The sequence below is a fragment of the Aplidium turbinatum genome, chromosome 5 (genome assembly GCF_918807975.1).
Source record: "Aplidium turbinatum chromosome 5, kaAplTurb1.1, whole genome shotgun sequence".
In the NCBI taxonomy this organism is placed as follows: domain Eukaryota; kingdom Metazoa; phylum Chordata; class Ascidiacea; order Aplousobranchia; family Polyclinidae; genus Aplidium; species Aplidium turbinatum.
In genome coordinates, this window is record NC_137476.1 from 16,721,933 (window position 1) to 16,739,000 (window position 17,068).

Below are 17,068 nucleotides of genomic sequence, written 5' to 3' on the forward strand. Positions count from 1 at the left end.
CAATTTGATAGAGACGGTCTTCTTCTTTCATTTGAGACTAGATCAAATTTCAGGGCAGGTGGTGGAGAGCCAGGTGAGTGTAGCTTCGTCCAGCGTTGCTATACCATGCGTTCCATTTGGTGCCTTGTAGATGGGACATTCGAGAACGACATGATCAGCAGTTTGTTCCTCCGCGCCACATTCGCAGGCCGATAAGGGAGCCAGACCCCACTTGTGCATGTTGGAATGGAAGCGACCGACTCCGGCTCGGATTCTGTTGAGCTTGACCCAAGTCGGCCGAGGCAGGTCCATACCAGGGGGGCGTGCCACCGGGTGGGGTATAAAACCATGTAGTTTGATGTCGGTGGCGCACCACACTGCTTTTCAAGTATCTTCAATGAAGTGTGCTGCGCTGATGGCATGATCGCTGAATGGATGTAGTAATTCAACAGCAGCTGGCACAAAAGGGTGTCTTGACTTTAGTTTCCGGCGAGATTCCTGAGGTGGGATGTTGAGTTTTGCATAAAGAAAGTGGTTAGGATCCCCCGCCCGGCAAGCCAGGTGTATGATGGCTCCCTTTCGGCGGAGCTCAGCAGTTTGGATGCCTGCAAGGATTGGTAAATACTCTGTTGGAGTTGGGCGTAGGCAACCAGTCACAGTTCGCAATGCGTCGTTGATTGGGCTGTCGATGAGGCGGGTGTGGGCACTGCGGCACCAGGCAGGGGCGCAGTATTCAGCAGTGGAGTGAACCAGAGCCAGGGTTGCAGTGCGCAAGATGTCAGCACCTGCACCCCAAGTTGTGCCTGCCAGACGTCTCAGCAGGGCGACGCGAGATGTCAGCTTTTTGCGTAGTGACTGTAAACGGTATGTGAGTGACCTGTCAAGTGTAACCCCAAGGTATGTTGGTTCTGGGCAGGGCGGCATAATTTTGCCGTTAACGGTCACTTTCAGGTCACGTTTTGCCTCTCTGTTGCTGAGATGGAAGGCTGCCGTCACAGTTTTACTTTCGCTGAGCTTCAGTTTCCATTGATGAAGGTATCCAGATATGGCCGTCATGTCAGGGCTCAACGTCGTTTGTAATGATTGCCAGTCTTTCGCAGAGTACAAGATGGCCAAGTCATCAGCATATGCATATTTGTCAGATGTTGTTGATGGTAGGTCTTGCGTATAGACGTTGAAAAGGAGGGGAGCCAAGACTGGTCCCTGTGGGACACCGTTTTTGAGTCGCCGCCGTCTACTTGGTTTTCCGCTTCCGGTGGTAAGGGTAAAACTCCTGTTGTGAATGAGTTCCATGATCATTTTGACCATGTAGGGCTACCTGTCAGGGAGTAGGCGGAGTAGCTTGTAGGCTAGGCCACGGTGCCAAACAGTGTCATAGGCTGCTGTTAGGTCGATAAAAACAGACCCCGCTTTCTTTTCTGCCGAGAAACTCTCCTCAATATCCTGAATTAGTAGTGTGACTTGGTCTACAGTTGACCTACGTGTCGGACAGGGACCTCAGAATACTGTACTTCAGAGATCCCTGGTGTCGGAAACCAGCTTGTTCTTTGGGAAGCAGTGGGTCGATTATTGGTTCGACACGGGCGTAGATCAGTCTCTCAAGGATCTTGAAAGGGATGCAGAGCAAGGAGATGGGGCGATAGCTCTTTGCATCGTCTAGTGAATTGTTTGGTTTAGGGATCGCGACGACCAGAGATCTTCTCCATACTTTAGGAATCTTAAGGCGGCGCAGGCAGGACGACAGGAAATCGCATAACCAGGACTTTAGAACATAACCAACGTGCATGATAAGCTCTGGACAATGTGGACATATCCTATCTGGACCAGGGGCCTTACCAGGTTTTAGGTGCTTGCGGGCAGCATTAGATAGATAGAATTTTCATCAGGTAGTCAGACAGCCTTAATATAAATTCAAATATAAACAAAAAAACATTATACCTTAAATCAAATGGGCCTATATAAATGTTACCACATTGGTTACCCCGCACGTAAGTAGGTTTTTAAAAATAAAAAGTAAGTTTAACAAGATCACCAAACTATGAAGAATCTGGTAAGTACATTATTATACAAAATTGTATTTCTATGTAAAAAAATAAATAAAATAATATAACAACACGAGCTCATAATTATCTTCTCAAAGCATGTTAACAAACTTTCACGCGTTGGTTTGCCAACAATTTTTCTGCAGTTCATTGCAGCCTACTTTTTAAAGCACCATGCCAGCAATTTATTGCTCTTTGTAACTGATTTTTGTTGTACGATTAATGGATGTAACGAAGCTAATTGTTCAGCGGCAGACAGCCCATGTAAACTGCCGATGTCTACCATTTCAGTTTAAGCTGAAGTGCCATTTGCCAACTTTATTGTTTTTTAAACGTTGCTTAGATAAACTAATTGCCAACAAGTTGCCTTTGCAGGAAAACGTAATCATGTAATTTTTTGTAGAATTATCGCAGTTTCAAATGTAACTGAAATCCTTAGCTCATTTTAATATATTTTTTTTTATTTTTGCCTTATACTTACATGCAACCAGCATGGGAGATTGCAAGGTTCCAGCCTCAATTTTATTTTTATTCAGACGTGCACGTGCAGGCACAGCTCTGCAAAGCGTTATGGTGTCGCTTCCAAGCAACCATCCGTGAGTTTTGTGCGTCTTTTTACTCCGACAAGGAGAATCTCCAAATAGGAGAAATCATTGTGAAGACTTTGCTTCACAACTTTGCCACCCTTATGTTCTCAGCTGAAGCATCAGTTTGTATAACTCTGTGGCGCAAAAACAGGGGAAATCATGCGAAGCCACCCATCGAGGTTGTTGTTTTCGTTAGCCCCAATTTTTTTTAATATTACTAGGAGCTAACATGATTTAAGAAACTTTGTTTAGCCACTTTGGCCGCTGTCTTTTGGTTTGCAATGGCACTACTGTGCATGCACAATTTTTTTTTACCCTGACAATGGAACTTTTTGTGTAAGCTTGCTCGGCATTTTGGCCATTTCTTTGTCTCTTGAGTGTTCTGGTGCTGAAATCGACAAAACAGCATTATCCATCACACTTAAACTTTTACTCAGAAAAACAATCCATTGATGACATCACTCGCCTCGACTCAACTGACACTATATAATTTCTTCCATCTGCATCGAAATATGGCTGATCAACGTTTAATAACCGTCTTGTAGCATATCGCTGAACAACCCACATAGTTGACTGTAAATCTTAGTGTTCACGTTGCCTGAACAGTTTTCGATTTTTTAGTTATGTTGCTGTATAACGTTTTTTTGTCAACAGTGCTATTATTACCACCAGTGATGTCACACGCTGTGAAAAGCAGTAGCATGAACTATCAGACCACGAAATTGAAACTGATCAACAACACAATCAATCAGTGACGTCATCCGCCGAACAGTCGATGGGCAGCTCATGTGATTAAAAGCTGCAAATCTTTGCGTTTACATTACATTATTTTAATATTGTAATTACGTAATTTTTTACTGTAGTGTTTGTGTATTTTTAACAGCGCCAAGCTGTTGTTTTACGACGAATCACTTTAAAAATTGTCCACAATGGCCAGTCTACCATTCGTCCATTTGTTTATTTTGTAGTCTGTAGTTCCCGCAGATTTAGGTTATTTTTGTTTGTTCTAAATACATGTGTTTAACCATCCATGTAAAGCAGTTCCTTGCAGGAAAGTTACAGCTTCTTCCAGTATAGCCATCTCAAGTACTTTGGAATGAGGTGCATCTCAGCCAATTGGCAATTCTTTTTCAAGTCGCTTGTAGGCTACAAGCTGGCCAATCTGCTTTTTAAAAGTTCTTGCCTACTCTGTAGGTTATATAAAATCATCGCAGGAAAAATGCAAATATCGCATTAATTTGACTGGACTATAGGCCTAGTGCACCTGTGTATCGCTTGCTGCCCTGTACCGTAGGCTACCTAAAAAAATTATTTTTCCATCTACACACATTGGCCTATCATTTGCCCAGAAATGATAGGCCAATGTGTGTAGCTAGATTCATTAGCAAAATAGTAAGGTTGTAAGTACTCCTATACTGGCCTTCTGGTTCTTGTGTTTTTTTGTCCACAGAAGTTCTACAGAGTCTTCAGAAGTTTCTCCATCCTCTTCGACCAATCGCCATCTTTCGGTGAAGCGGTGGCCATGTGCTCCAACCAGTTGTTTTTTATATCAATATCTTGGACTGGATCGTCATGCTATTGTCTGATTATTTATCTATTTTTCTAACATGCCAAATTGGATTTCTTTATCACTTTTGTTATGGTTTAACGTGTAAAACATATACACGGTAACCCAAATTTATCATATTACTGTGACATGCCACTACTACTTTCCAGCTAGCGATGCCTGTCGTTTTTGCATTAATTCAACGTTTGCTAACGTTGGATCAGTGTGGAAGTGACGAGTTTAGCTGACTGGGTTTTAAAATTATCGCTTTATCAACGCAACTTTTATCAAAGCACGCTTGATATCTTCAAGACATAACTTCCCTGGGTATAATTGAATTTCCGAAAGATGATGATGTTGTTTTTGCTAGTTTGTTTTATTTGTTTTTGTCATTGTTTTCAATGTCGTCAAGTTAGGCCTTGCACGACTCACAAAATACAGTAGATAGGCTCTATGGTGCGTTGCGCTTGAAATGGCTTTGCAGTGGTAGGATTTCTTTGTGGGGTTTTCTTTGCCTGCCTTGCTCTTCTTGCTATGAGCTAAACGCATCAAGACGTGTTCCACTTAAGACCATCAGCACTCTTGATAACGCACCATGGCCGATCTTCATAGCAACTGTCCATACAAATCTTAAATATATCAGCTAAAGCTATGTGGGCTAATAAAGCTATAGCCTAAATTTATTTGTTTTTTTTTTGTTTATTAACATTTTCTTTTTTTTTTATTTTCTTATATCTTAAATTTTTCTGAAAGTGTTGCAACCGTGCCAAATTTTTTTTTTCGGTCACAAGCACGTTTTTAACGTTCGCGTTTTGTCGCTTCTACCCTTTTCTCGACCTTTGCTATGTTGACGTGTATTGTTTTGATATGATGGTCAGAAATAAAAACAACTGAACTGAACCTAACGTTTTGACTTCTGTTGCAAACCAAATTAAATGAATAACTTGACATAACTTACCGATAATGATGTTCTTGCAAACAGTTCCCAAAACAAATTAAACTAGGCTATAGGCTTGCCTGATAGGCTACTCAGTTCTGTGATATTTAGGCTAGTAGGGGAGAACCTCCATCAATGGGACAAATTTTGCGTTTTGCTAATTTTTTTTAATTTTGTAACGAAATGCAGTGCTTTTTTTTACAACACTAATGCCAATGCATTTTTTTTCAAATAACGCTTGGTTTGATTTCATTATCTCCAGTGGTTTAGAAATAACGCGCAGTTTTTTAAGGTTAGGCTACTCAAAACGTCCCATTGTTGAATCTGGCTCCACCATTGGGACAGGCAATTTCTAACAATGGGACACAATTTATTATCTGTGTAAATGCACATTATAAACTTGATATTCACTTTGTTATTGATTATATTTACTGTAGTGCAGGGGTCACCAAATGGCGGCCCGCGGGCCGCATGCGGCCCGCCGCGCTGTATCGCTGCGGCCCGCGGAAGGTATCAGCGTACAAGTATAACCAAAAATACTTTTCTTGAGTAAAAAAGCACGAAGGCAGAAAATACTTTTCGGGAAGCATATTTTCGCTTTGCATATGATTCCACCGATCGATCAATCAGATTATAGTTCTAGGTGGGGGTTGCTTAAAGTTATACCAATGCGATGTCCAGCCACACTGTTTCCAGTGGTTGATTAAAACGTCTGTTTTCGAAATTGTCTGTGAGCATAGGGTCGCTTATTTTAAGTTTGCAAATGTCATGTAAACACTAGTGTGCGTTTCACCGTTATTGTGTTTCACGAGCAGTACTCCCTTTATACAAATTTTTGTTGGCAAAATAGGTCGGTGTGCCCACTCAATTTATAATAAATTGGCAAAATATTATATATAAATTTAGAGACTTTTTCTGATTGTATTATGAAAATATTTAGCTTAGTACTGAAAAACGTTTTTTTTAAAGAAATATGGAACGCTTCACGATTTTGCGTGTCATCCTTGCGCAGTGCGCAGGGCCATGCTAATCTTCTTTGTATCGTTCCAATTTTAGTATATGTTCTGCCGAAGCAAGTACTGCAAAATGCTGTTAATCAACAATTCTTGCCATGCTGATAAGCACCGCAAGTGAGAGTTGTCAATAATAAAAGAAAGACGGTTTCATAGACTCTCACAAAAAGGATGAAAAACCAACTCATTGCTATTTTAGAGGGAAGACTGTTCATGAATTACGATAGAATTACGATTTTTCGGTGATTTCCACAAGCGTTTGATTCATGGTGCCTGGTTTCTTTCTCCCTGTTATTGGAACCTATTTTTCGCTGATATGTTAGCAGGTCACTATTGTTGCCTGTATTGCGATGTGTCAAACATTTCCTTGTTTACTGAAACTGTTAAATTGCAAGATATCTTTTGCGAAGCGAAGTAACAACACCACTCTTGCTTGGCGATGAATATTCTGATGAAACCGCTCGCCTCGCTATAAGTGCACAAAACAAGCGGCCTCGTTTATTAGGCATTGTTAAAAAAGTTAAAAGTGTTGTAAAAGGAGCTTGGCCTGGCAGTAGCGTTGTTCGATTAATTTTGTTGCTGCGGTATTCTAAGATAAATATTAACAACATGTAACGCTGGATAGGCCTACTGGGTACGAAATGCGTTCTTTTCTAGCATAAGAGTCAACCTACCTAACATTTTATTAGTGCGGCCCGCCACAGCTCTCCTTAGTGCCAAAGTGGCCCGCATGCAAAAAAGGTTGGTGACCCCTGCTGTAGTGCATTAACAAAGTTTTCTAAATTTTTCTCAACTTCATCATTCAAAATCTTTTTGACACCATAATGAGGTTGAAAACTTAGATTGCTTTTAAGATCATTATTTGCTTGGGCTCTTTTGTATGTGTCAACCCAGCTTTTCAATGTTTGGCTTGGTATGTCAAATTCTCTTGCTACAGGTCTATTTTTTCCGGTTTAAATTGCTTTTTCAACAACAGTTTTCATAGTTAAGGGATCTGTGTTTCCCTTTTTACGAATAAGTCGAGTTGATTTACAGTGTCCCATTGATGGGCAAGACCTGCTGTCCCATTGTAAGATGCCATCGGCAAATGCAAAAAAGATCAGCTAACTTCTTAAAGACTACTTCACTGACAACAGCGTTTTGTCCTAAGAACTGCCAGACATATAGACCATGCTTTTTCAACCTGCTTCGCCAAGTATGTACAAAAATATCTTCAAGACAAGTGACCTATCTTTTTTTACTTTGGGTATCAAAAACACAGTTGCTTTAACAAACCAGGCACGCATGCAAATTGAAGGATCCCACCGTTGGTACAAGCGAAAGACTACATGGCGAATTGAAATTCGTCATATACGTTGTGCTTGCTTGATCAACCAAGCGTGGGAGACCAAGTGTCCCATTGTAGAATCGTCCCAATGATGGGGGTTCTATGACACCCACATGTCGCCTAGAGTGCACATATCAATATTGTATAGTTTGATAAGCGTACGGTAAATTACTTAAGCTAACTAAATCGGGATTTTGAGTTTATTCAAATAGTTCGCGAGTTCTGATTGTTGCTCTGGCTAAACTTTTCTGGACAAGACCACAACACATATTATAATTTAAGTTACATTGATTATAAATATTTTAATACATAGAAATAGCCTGACACAAAGTAGTTAGGACCAGCCATATAAGCATGTGTCGATGCCCGCCGCGCATCTGAGTTGGTCTAGATGAAAATCCAACTGAATCAACTAAATCTAATTAACCCCCAACTGAACTCTGGCAAGCAAACACCTGCTTATATGTCTGGTCTAGCCAATGAAATAATCAAATAGGGCCACATATGCGTTTTGTTGACCAATGAAATAATTGCAAGTAGCCTAGGCTACTGTACGAAAATTTATATAATTTATCATTCTGCACTTAATTAATTTAATCTGACGCAGATGTGATATCCTTCGAGTGATTTATGAGTAAGTCCGATATCTTTACAAAAGTTCCGGCATATAAAGAGTAACCTAACAATTTACACACGATATCCTTAATTGCGAAGCCCCGATAGGTGATTTGGGGATAAAACAACAATTCTTTGTGCAGTCTTCTGGCCACGCTTCGCACGTATTTCCAATTCATCAATAGGCTCGTTTTTTCATGAAATTACTACTTGGTTAAGAAACACTAAAAATACTTTGATATAATGAGTCACGCAGGCTATAATCTTTTCCAAACAACAATCCATCAAATTGTGATGTGGCTGATAATATGGGATTGTTACACTATACCCCACCTAGAATCTACGTCGACGCTAAAGTGGGAGGGTTGCAAGACCCTGTCGCGATAGTGCCGACGGTAATTCGATTCTTAAATCATCGTCATTAATGTCATAAGGTAGGGGTTGAGTTAGTATCTTCTGGTTCAGAATTTCCGTGCTTCTTTAAGTCGTCGATGCTTCCGTACTTCTGCAAAGTTTGTGGATCTGCATGAGGGATTGCGATCCGCTCTGATTGAAGCGTTGCTGATCATTTTGTCATACTGCACCCTCTTTGTAATGTTGACTGAGAATGAAGTGTCTTTAGCTGTTGCACGTAAAAGCTGACTGCAGAGGATACGCAGTGATTGTAGATGTCCTTAAAAGGGCAACATCAGTGTTGTAACAGTTCATTAGGAGGTCCTTGATGTTTGTGATGAAGTCGTGGATAGGCAGTTTCTGTAATGCATATCTTTGGGCCTAGGCGATTTTAGGTTACAATAATCATGATATACAGTACATATTTGATTACAAGTTGGTTAATACAATTACAAAGGGAGTTACAAAATCTCAATATCATGCATCATTGGGGGTCTGATGCGCGGCTAGCATCGATTCGGCTGGTCCAACCGGGGCGGTAGATGAAAAGTGACGTTGTCGTAATGAAGAGCGTTGGCGTATGGCTGAAACCAATGTAGGTATGGTCAGTGGCGGCTCGTGGTCTCAAAACATGGGGGGGCTGCATCAACCAGTAGGCTAACCTAATATAAATAATTATAAACCTGTACCGGACTGAGTTATAAATGCACTGAGTTAGGGTTAGTAACACAGTAACATGTTATTTTAATTGGCTGTCGTTTAATGTTTTTATTATTTAAAGTAAACTTTTGATAATGGCTTGATTTTGGTCAAGTTTAGGTGGTCACCAGATGGAGCTAGTGTTATTTTGGGACTTGGTATTAACTTAGTTGGTTAGATCTATGCTCGTGCTTTTCAACGATAGCAAATTTGTTGAAATTGAACAACAAATGAATAAATGGGAGACAATTTCCTTCAGGTGTTTTTCAGTGCATTTCCACCCCGTACTTCCTCCTTTATAATAGTCCATTCCAACCTGTGTGACGTATAATGACGCCATCATCTCAAAAGGACGAATTGTGAAAGAGCACCAACAATTACAGTAATTGGCTTTACTTCACATCAAAACTAGTCTGTCTCAGTGACTTCTCAAAACACAGATCAAGTAAAGTAATCTACGATCCCTTCACCTAATTACCGATAGCTTCCACACGCTTAGCCTAAAGATTTACGAGAACCAAAGTTGGAATCCCTTACCAGGGTCTGTTCTATTTGCAGTCCCTACAGCGCTTGTTCAGTGACGCTAGAAAACTTTTTTCTTAAAAACCTACGTCATAAAAAAAAGAACAAGCAACACCGGACCTGTAGAATTTGCAGACCCAGAGTTGCCAATTAATTTTTGTAACACAATTTTTTTTTTTATTGCAAAAAAAAATTAATATTAAGAGTTTTTTTAATTCTTCAAGCGAAATAAATTAAAAAAACATGGCAAAGCTATCTATATGTAATATAATTCACATATGCACAAAAATGTTTGGGGGGCTGCAGTCCCGCAGTCCCTTATGACGAGCCGCCACTGGGTATGGTGATTTTAAACAGCCATACTGTCCAGACCACGCCCCAAACTAAAGCTATAATTAATAAAATTGACAATAAAGCATTGACGACGGGTGACGTGATGGACGATAGTAAACGTAGAGACAAATGTTTAATTGCTGTATCTGCATTTCCGGCCAAGGATGAGGTGGAGATAGTGGTTTGATCAGTGCGAGGGAATAGATTCTGAATTTAGTCATGCAAGGCTCTGGTTTTGCTTAACACATTATAAACTTCTCCCATATCTTCTAAGGGATAAGTTACGGTAGGTAAGGCTGAAGTAAGTTCTGAGTAGTCAAATGAATGAATTTCACCGTTTACATATTTGAGAGAAGGAGAGAGAGGAATTACTTTGGAGTCTGTACCTGCTAATGTGTAGTTGTGATAAGTAATAAATCTATCATTTATTTTGAAAGTGTATGTTCTATCCGAGTGGTAATTTTCATAAAACTCAGTTGTCAATAAGCGTTGCTATCTTGTGGCGATACCTTAATTTGATGAAACCTTTTGTATAAATCAAGTTTAGAAAAGACTCGCTTCCCATGGAGGTTGTTTGCGAAATCATACAAGTATGGCAAGCTGTAACGATCAGGTTGAGTTTGATTGGCTCAGTAATCTACCACCAATTTATATTGATCTGGCTCCTTTTTGGCAATTAATAAAGCTGCTGACAATAGGGACTATTAGAAGGCGTTATCACTCCTAAATCTAGAAGTTTATTGATCTCTAGTCGTAGAGCTGTTATCTTTTCAGATAATAATCTAATTAGTTTGCCTCGTGTTGGTTGACCTGTGGTCAAGATATAATGAAATACGTTAGGTATGACGCGCGTCGAGTAAGTTGAAATGTCAAACACCTTGAAGAATCGCTGTGCGATTGTTGAGAAAGGGTAACTCCCTCCTGATTGATAAATAAATGTCATGGCGTAAGCTTACGGCTGATACGGTGTGTGTAACGGGAAACAGTAATGGTTCAATAGAACAAACGAGATAAAGTCGGTAGGCGTGAAAGCAGGTGGCATGTTTTTGTGGTTAATCAATGTTTGAACAACGTGCGATGAATGGTACTGTTTTATTGATCTCAGCATAATATGATAGTGCTCCTGCCTTATCAATAAGCAAAAGAAGTTACATGGCCAAATGCCAAACAGGCCTACGCACAAGGCTTTATATTCAGGGTAAATAACTGTGCATATACTGCAATTCTAAACAAAAGAAAATAGCGGCTAAAGTAGCTAAACAAAGTTTCTTAAATCATGTTAGCTCCTAATAATACTAAAAAAATGGGGGGAACGTTAACCACCATTGGGTGCAGGCGGCTTTGCATGATTTCCCCTATCCTTTGCCCCATGGAGTTGCACGAACTGATAGTTTCAGCTGAGAATGCAAGGGTACCAAAGTGGATGATTCCTAACCGGAGTATAAAAAGAAGATTGGGACGTGTGTCCTGCAATCTGTGATGCCAACCTGTGCTAGTTGCACGTAGGTTGAGGCCAAATAAAACGAATATTAAAATGAGCTAAAAATTTAAGTTACATTTGACACTGCGATTTTTCAACAAAAATTACATGGTTATGTTTCCCTGAAAAGGCAATTTGTAGGCAATTAGTGACTTGCAGGGTTCTTTTGATTTAATTGTTGGTATGATGACAAGTCGCAACTTTCAACGGTAAAAAAAATTTTTTTTTTGTCTACGTTACGTTCTGCTTAGTAGCGTGTTTTGAGATAGAAAAACAGTGAAGCCTTTTTTTTGTTTATTAGAAGAAAAAAAAGGAAAGAAAAGAATAACAGCCGTATTGGTAGTAGGCTACGTCATACAAAGCGAAATTATAAAGTAAAATAAACGGTCTAGAAGTGCGATAGCGTTGATGAGGTATTATCACGATAAATGACGTAGAATGACTATTTATTTCGTGAAGCTTGTTGACAAAGCCTTTCCGGACTGCTTGTAGCACGGTTGATAGATGTGTAGCTAATAAAATGTAGATAGTGTTTATGACGAAAAGCGTATAGCCTGAGAAAGAAAAGGTCAATAACGATCAGTCACATAGTTCATCACTAACCTTAGTCTACAGGTGCTGTAGTCAGGTTGTCGCTGTAATTAGAATCGTTGAATTTGTGCTTAGAAATACCACTAAAAGACGAATTATTCATTTTAAAAGTGAAAGGAGATTTGTTGAAGGAAAGGCACAAGAAAATACCTGTTATACTTAATAACTGTAGGTGAGCTTTTTATCCCAATGAGAAAAGAGAACTTGTGAAAATTGTTTTAGTTTACGCCGTTGAAAATATACTCAATCTACAGGAAAACAAATGGTCAACAATTATCAAAGCCAAAATTAATATAAAACAAAGATCATACCTTCTGTTGAGAAGACCTTGTCATTCCCTTACTTTTTACTCCAATGTATTGCTTTTCTCTTGAGATGTAGGCCTACTACTACCTTACAGTTTATTAGATTATTTATTTAGTAAAGTAGTTTTTTTTTAGAAGATATAGGCCAGGAACGGCAGATGGGCTGCTGAGATCCTTAGAAATGAGACAGATGATGCTGTTGGGCCTCATCATAAGATAAGCTGAACTCAAAGATTTGTCTAAGTGGCAAAATACTGTACTGGGAAAACGGTCAAGAAGAGAGTAAACATTAATATTTCTGCACAATTTTCGACCATCCAGCTAAACTTTGGCAAAGCGCTCGAGATCTATTTAACCCTAACATTTTATTTGTAAGCATACTTCGTGAGCTGTGTGAGCTATGATACTTGCAGCGAGAGAGAGGAAAGGGTTAATTAATTAATTATGACGTAATTGCCGTTTCCTTTTCGTGGTCGCATTAAATTCTATAATCTATCGTTATTGAATGTTTATTTTGGCTTATTTTGAATTTTTTTAATACAACAAGAATTACCAGCAATAATGCGCCAATTAAGTACTGTAGTTTATAAAATCGTTCCACAGAATATTGATTCTTATTCTATAAGTTAAATAATAGCATTACAATCAATTACGACTCTCCCAAAGTAATTTAAAAACTAAATTCGTTTTTATGGTCGTGTCCAGCAGCGACATGCACAGAACAACAAGCTTGTCCTCACTCGGGCCGCACCAAAATATGACACCCACATGTCGCCTAGAGTGCACATATCAATATTGTATAGTTTGATAAGCGTACAGTAAATTACTTAAGCTAACTAAATCGGGATTTTGAGTTTATTCAAATAGTTCGCGAGTTCTGATTGTTGCTCTGGCTAAACTTTTCTGGACAAGACCACAACACATATTATAATTTAAGTTACATTGATTATAAATATTTTAATACATAGAAATAGCCTGACACAAAGTAGTTAGGACCAGCCATATAAGCATGTGTCGATGCCCGCCGCGCATCTGAGTTGGTCTAGATGAAAATCCAACTGAATCAACTAAATCTAATTAACCCCCAACTGAACTCTGGCAAGCAAACACCTGCTTATATGTCTGGTCTAGCCAATGAAATAATCAAATAGGGCCACATATGCGTTTTGTTGACCAATGAAATAATTGCAAGTAGCCTAGGCTACTGTACGAAAATTTATATAATTTATCATTCTGCACTTAATTAATTTAATCTGACGCAGATGTGATATCCTTCGAGTGATTTATGAGTAAGTCCGATATCTTTACAAAAGTTCCGGCATATAAAGAGTAACCTAACAATTTACACACGATATCCTTAATTGCGAAGCCCCGATAGGTGATTTGGGGATAAAACAACAATTCTTTGTGCAGTCTTCTGGCCACGCTTCGCACGTATTTCCAATTCATCAATAGGCTCGTTTTTTCATGAAATTACTACTTGGTTAAGAAACACTAAAAATACTTTGATATAATGAGTCACGCAGGCTATAATCTTTTCCAAACAACAATCCATCAAATTGTGATGTGGCTGATAATATGGGATTGTTACAGTTCTCCCCTACTGCAGCCAGTAGATCAAGAATATGTGCTGTCCCAAACCTACTCAGTACTGCCTGGTTACTTACAAACCTCATGGCTAATAAGCTGGTCAGTGGTCACCGGAGCAACTTTGACTGCCAGAATTTTCCACGGCTTGACTTGCTGACCGTTAGCCCAATCATTCTGCTACAATTTCAACCATGTTTCTGCTGAAAGCATAGCTAGATTAGCTGCGCCACTAACGGCGCAAGGTACTGCTTAAAAAATAGCCATAACTTTTTTGCCAAGGGTCCCTGGTTGGAGGAGAGTGATAATCCTAATCTAGAGGAATTCAGCTTTCCAACGATACTAAATTAGTTAAGGTCGCAATTTATTCCAGGCAGCCCTATATTTTCGCATTTTACGCTCAGACTAATTAGTTTTATTGGGAATTTCTTTTTGTTCAGTCATGGCTATTTTGGTTGGGGCAACACAAGTCAGTCATGAAGTGCTGTGCCAAAATTTTGCCTCAATTGGTGAAAATACTAAATTCTTTAACCAAACTGTCATGTATCAAAGGGTATTGTTATTATCAAACGCCTGCCTTGTCCAGCCTCGACTGTTTTTAGTCAGTCGAGGCTGGACAAGGCAGGCGTTTGCGCTTTTCGGGCTTGTAGTGTAGACCAGGCATAAGACTCTCCGTCTAACTATGTCAAGACGGTTTCTTTTGTTATCCAGAAGCGTTGTCACGGCACTGAAAGCACGCTCTACCAAGTATGAGCTAGGAAAGGCAATGATAAAAACTTTGACCCGATTCCACACGTGAGGGTATTTCTCTTTGATTTGGTTCTGTAGCCAGAACGATTGATACGAGATATTGAACTTCGGTTTGAGTGCAAAATCGCTTTGCAATGTTATCAGTTCCTCCCCGTGTTTGTCGATCTCACGGCTGCCTACGACACTGTATAGCACATGGTCCATATGAATATGGAACTTGTGCAAAACCGCAGCTTTACCCTTTCCACCGGTAGCGGCCGATGAAGTAGACTATGTCGACTCAGGAACGCCGTCCCACAGGGCTCTGTCCTGGTCCCCCTCCTCTTTAACACTTACATCTATACTTACTTACACGGTTAATCCGGATTCGGTTAAAACTGGAAGTAGGCTACAAATGATTTGTAATCTTTTTCTTGAGAAACAGCTTTGGATTATCCGGATCTTCGCCTATTCCGGACAAAAGTTGCGCTTTCTCTATCGCTTTATCCGGATTTGCCCGATTTTTTGTAAGTTTTCCATAGAAACTCGTCTTCGGTATCTGTTTTCAAAAGTTTTGAGTGACTACAGGTTATTCAGACACGCATGTCTGAAGATGTAACTTTTGCCAGTGTGTTCTTGCGTTAGACGCAGAGTCTACAAATACATTCATTTTACATGCATTTCAAAAGAACTCTATCATTGGGTTGCTAATGTGATCGCGCGTCTCGGAATTGGCAGATGACCACACTAATGCATTCAATTTCGGTGATTTTTACCGATACACTTCTATCTTGGTAATGTCAGGCTTGATACACCCGTCATCGGTTAATCCGGACCTTCGCCTAATCCGGAGGGAATCGCCGGTCAAATCGAATCCGGATTAACCGAGTTCTACCACACGTGAGGGTATTTCTCTTTGATTTGGTTATTAACATATCTCCAGAAATGGAAGCTACAGCTCAGCAAGGCAAAACCAGTGTCGGCGGCCTTCCATCTAAACAACAAGGAAGCAAAACGTGAGATCAACATTAGTCATTAGCCTACCACCGATGACGAACGCCTGCCATACTGCGCCAAACCCACCTACCTCAGCGTCACCCTGGACAGGTCACTCACGTACCGACGACACCTAGAGTCACTGCACAAAAAACTATCTGCGCGCGTTGCACTTTTGAGGCAGCTGACGGGTTCCGGCTGGGGAGCTGACGCAAAAACCCTTCGCACAGCTACCTTGGCCCTCGTCCATTCTACCGCTGAGTACTGCGCACCAGTGTGGTGCCGCAGCTCTCATACCCGCCACATTGACACCGCCATCAACGACACACTACGAACTGTGACTGGATTCCTGCGTCCCACTCCAGCGGACTGCCTTCCCATCCTTGCAGGCATCCAACCTGCTGAGCTTCACCGTAAAGGAGCCATAATTTTCCTTGCTCGTCGCACACTGGACCCCGATTACCTCCTCCACAATACATTCCAGCGCCTACCTGCAGAACAGCAGCGACTGAAATCAAGGTGCCCATTTGTGCCCGCCGCACGACAGCTTCTGAACAACGCTGAAGATCTTGGAATAAGTGCGCACACTGGACGAACTACACATGGAACACGGAGTGGCAAAACAAAACCTCCCGACTACGTGATTTCCTACCCGACGTCAATCCCCATCCTCCGGGAATGTCCCTAGCAAGACTTGCGTGGGTCCGGCTTAACCGCCTACAAACCGGCGTCGGTCGCTTTCGTTCAGACATGTGTAGATGGGCCTGGCTCCCTCACCGGGATGCGAGTGTAGTGCCACAGACCAGACAGTAGGCCATGTCGTCCATGACTGCCCATTGCCCAGTGCCCAATCCATCAACCACCACATGGAATGCTTGGACTGAAGGCCCTGGATGATGAGACTGTCGAGTGGCTGATGACCTCATGCCCAAACATATAGTCCGAAAGAAAGCTCATACGACGACGAAGAAGTTCCTCCCCAAGAATTCCATGGTCGGAAATATCACAGAATGGGTCGATTATCCAGTCATGGATTTCTAACTGGAATACATCCTGGAATCGAACTCCCATGCCTTTGTGTACTTCTTCAAGATGATTGCTGTACGTCTTTACATCAACATCAGATAGCCTATGCCTTTGTCACTGGTATCAAGTTGATGTAAGCTTGAGAATTGGAAAAATTCTCGTGTAGCTAAATTTCGCTGATACAACACGAGCTTATTTCGTTACCCTGAAGGGATAATTTCAACTCATTAAATTTGGAAAATATGTCTGACAAGTAGAGGCGATATCATTTCTCACAACCAGAACGTCATTCGCAAGGTCAGGGTCACAACTCTGTTGAAATTCCACGATGGTTTCAAATAGGGAATAAAATCGTGCAAGG

General features: G+C 40.7%; 1 protein-coding gene and 1 pseudogene across 1 annotated transcript; both read right to left on the minus strand.

The window, feature by feature from the left end:
• Nucleotides 1–6,058: 6,058 nt before the first annotated feature.
• On the minus strand, nucleotides 6,059–6,171 carry LOC145771446 (U6 spliceosomal RNA; annotated as a pseudogene).
• LOC145770989 (uncharacterized) lies at nucleotides 6,090–16,160 on the minus strand. Its single transcript, XM_082582729.1, has 4 exons — nucleotides 16,080–16,160; nucleotides 10,221–10,485; nucleotides 10,036–10,139; nucleotides 6,090–6,122 (listed from the first exon to the last, which is right to left on the minus strand). Exons 1-4 carry the CDS (start codon nucleotides 16,158–16,160, stop codon nucleotides 6,090–6,092), a joined length of 483 nt encoding a protein of 160 aa, XP_082438855.1.
• Nucleotides 16,161–17,068: the final 908 nt, after the last annotated feature.

Excerpts from the sequence above, each read along its gene's own strand:
- LOC145770989 (XM_082582729.1), bottom strand. The coding sequence starts at position 16,160 with ATGTATTGTGGAGGAGGTAATCGGGGTCCAGTGTGCGACGAGCAAGGA. Across the intron at positions 10,140-10,220 it reads TGTGTTAAGCAAAACCAGAG|ATACAGCAATTAAACATTTG; the intron begins CCTTGCATGACT and ends CCGGAAATGCAG. Across the intron at positions 6,123-10,035 it reads TTATAGCTTTAGTTTGGGGC|ATTAGCATGGCCCTGCGCAC; the intron begins GTGGTCTGGACA and ends GATACAAAGAAG.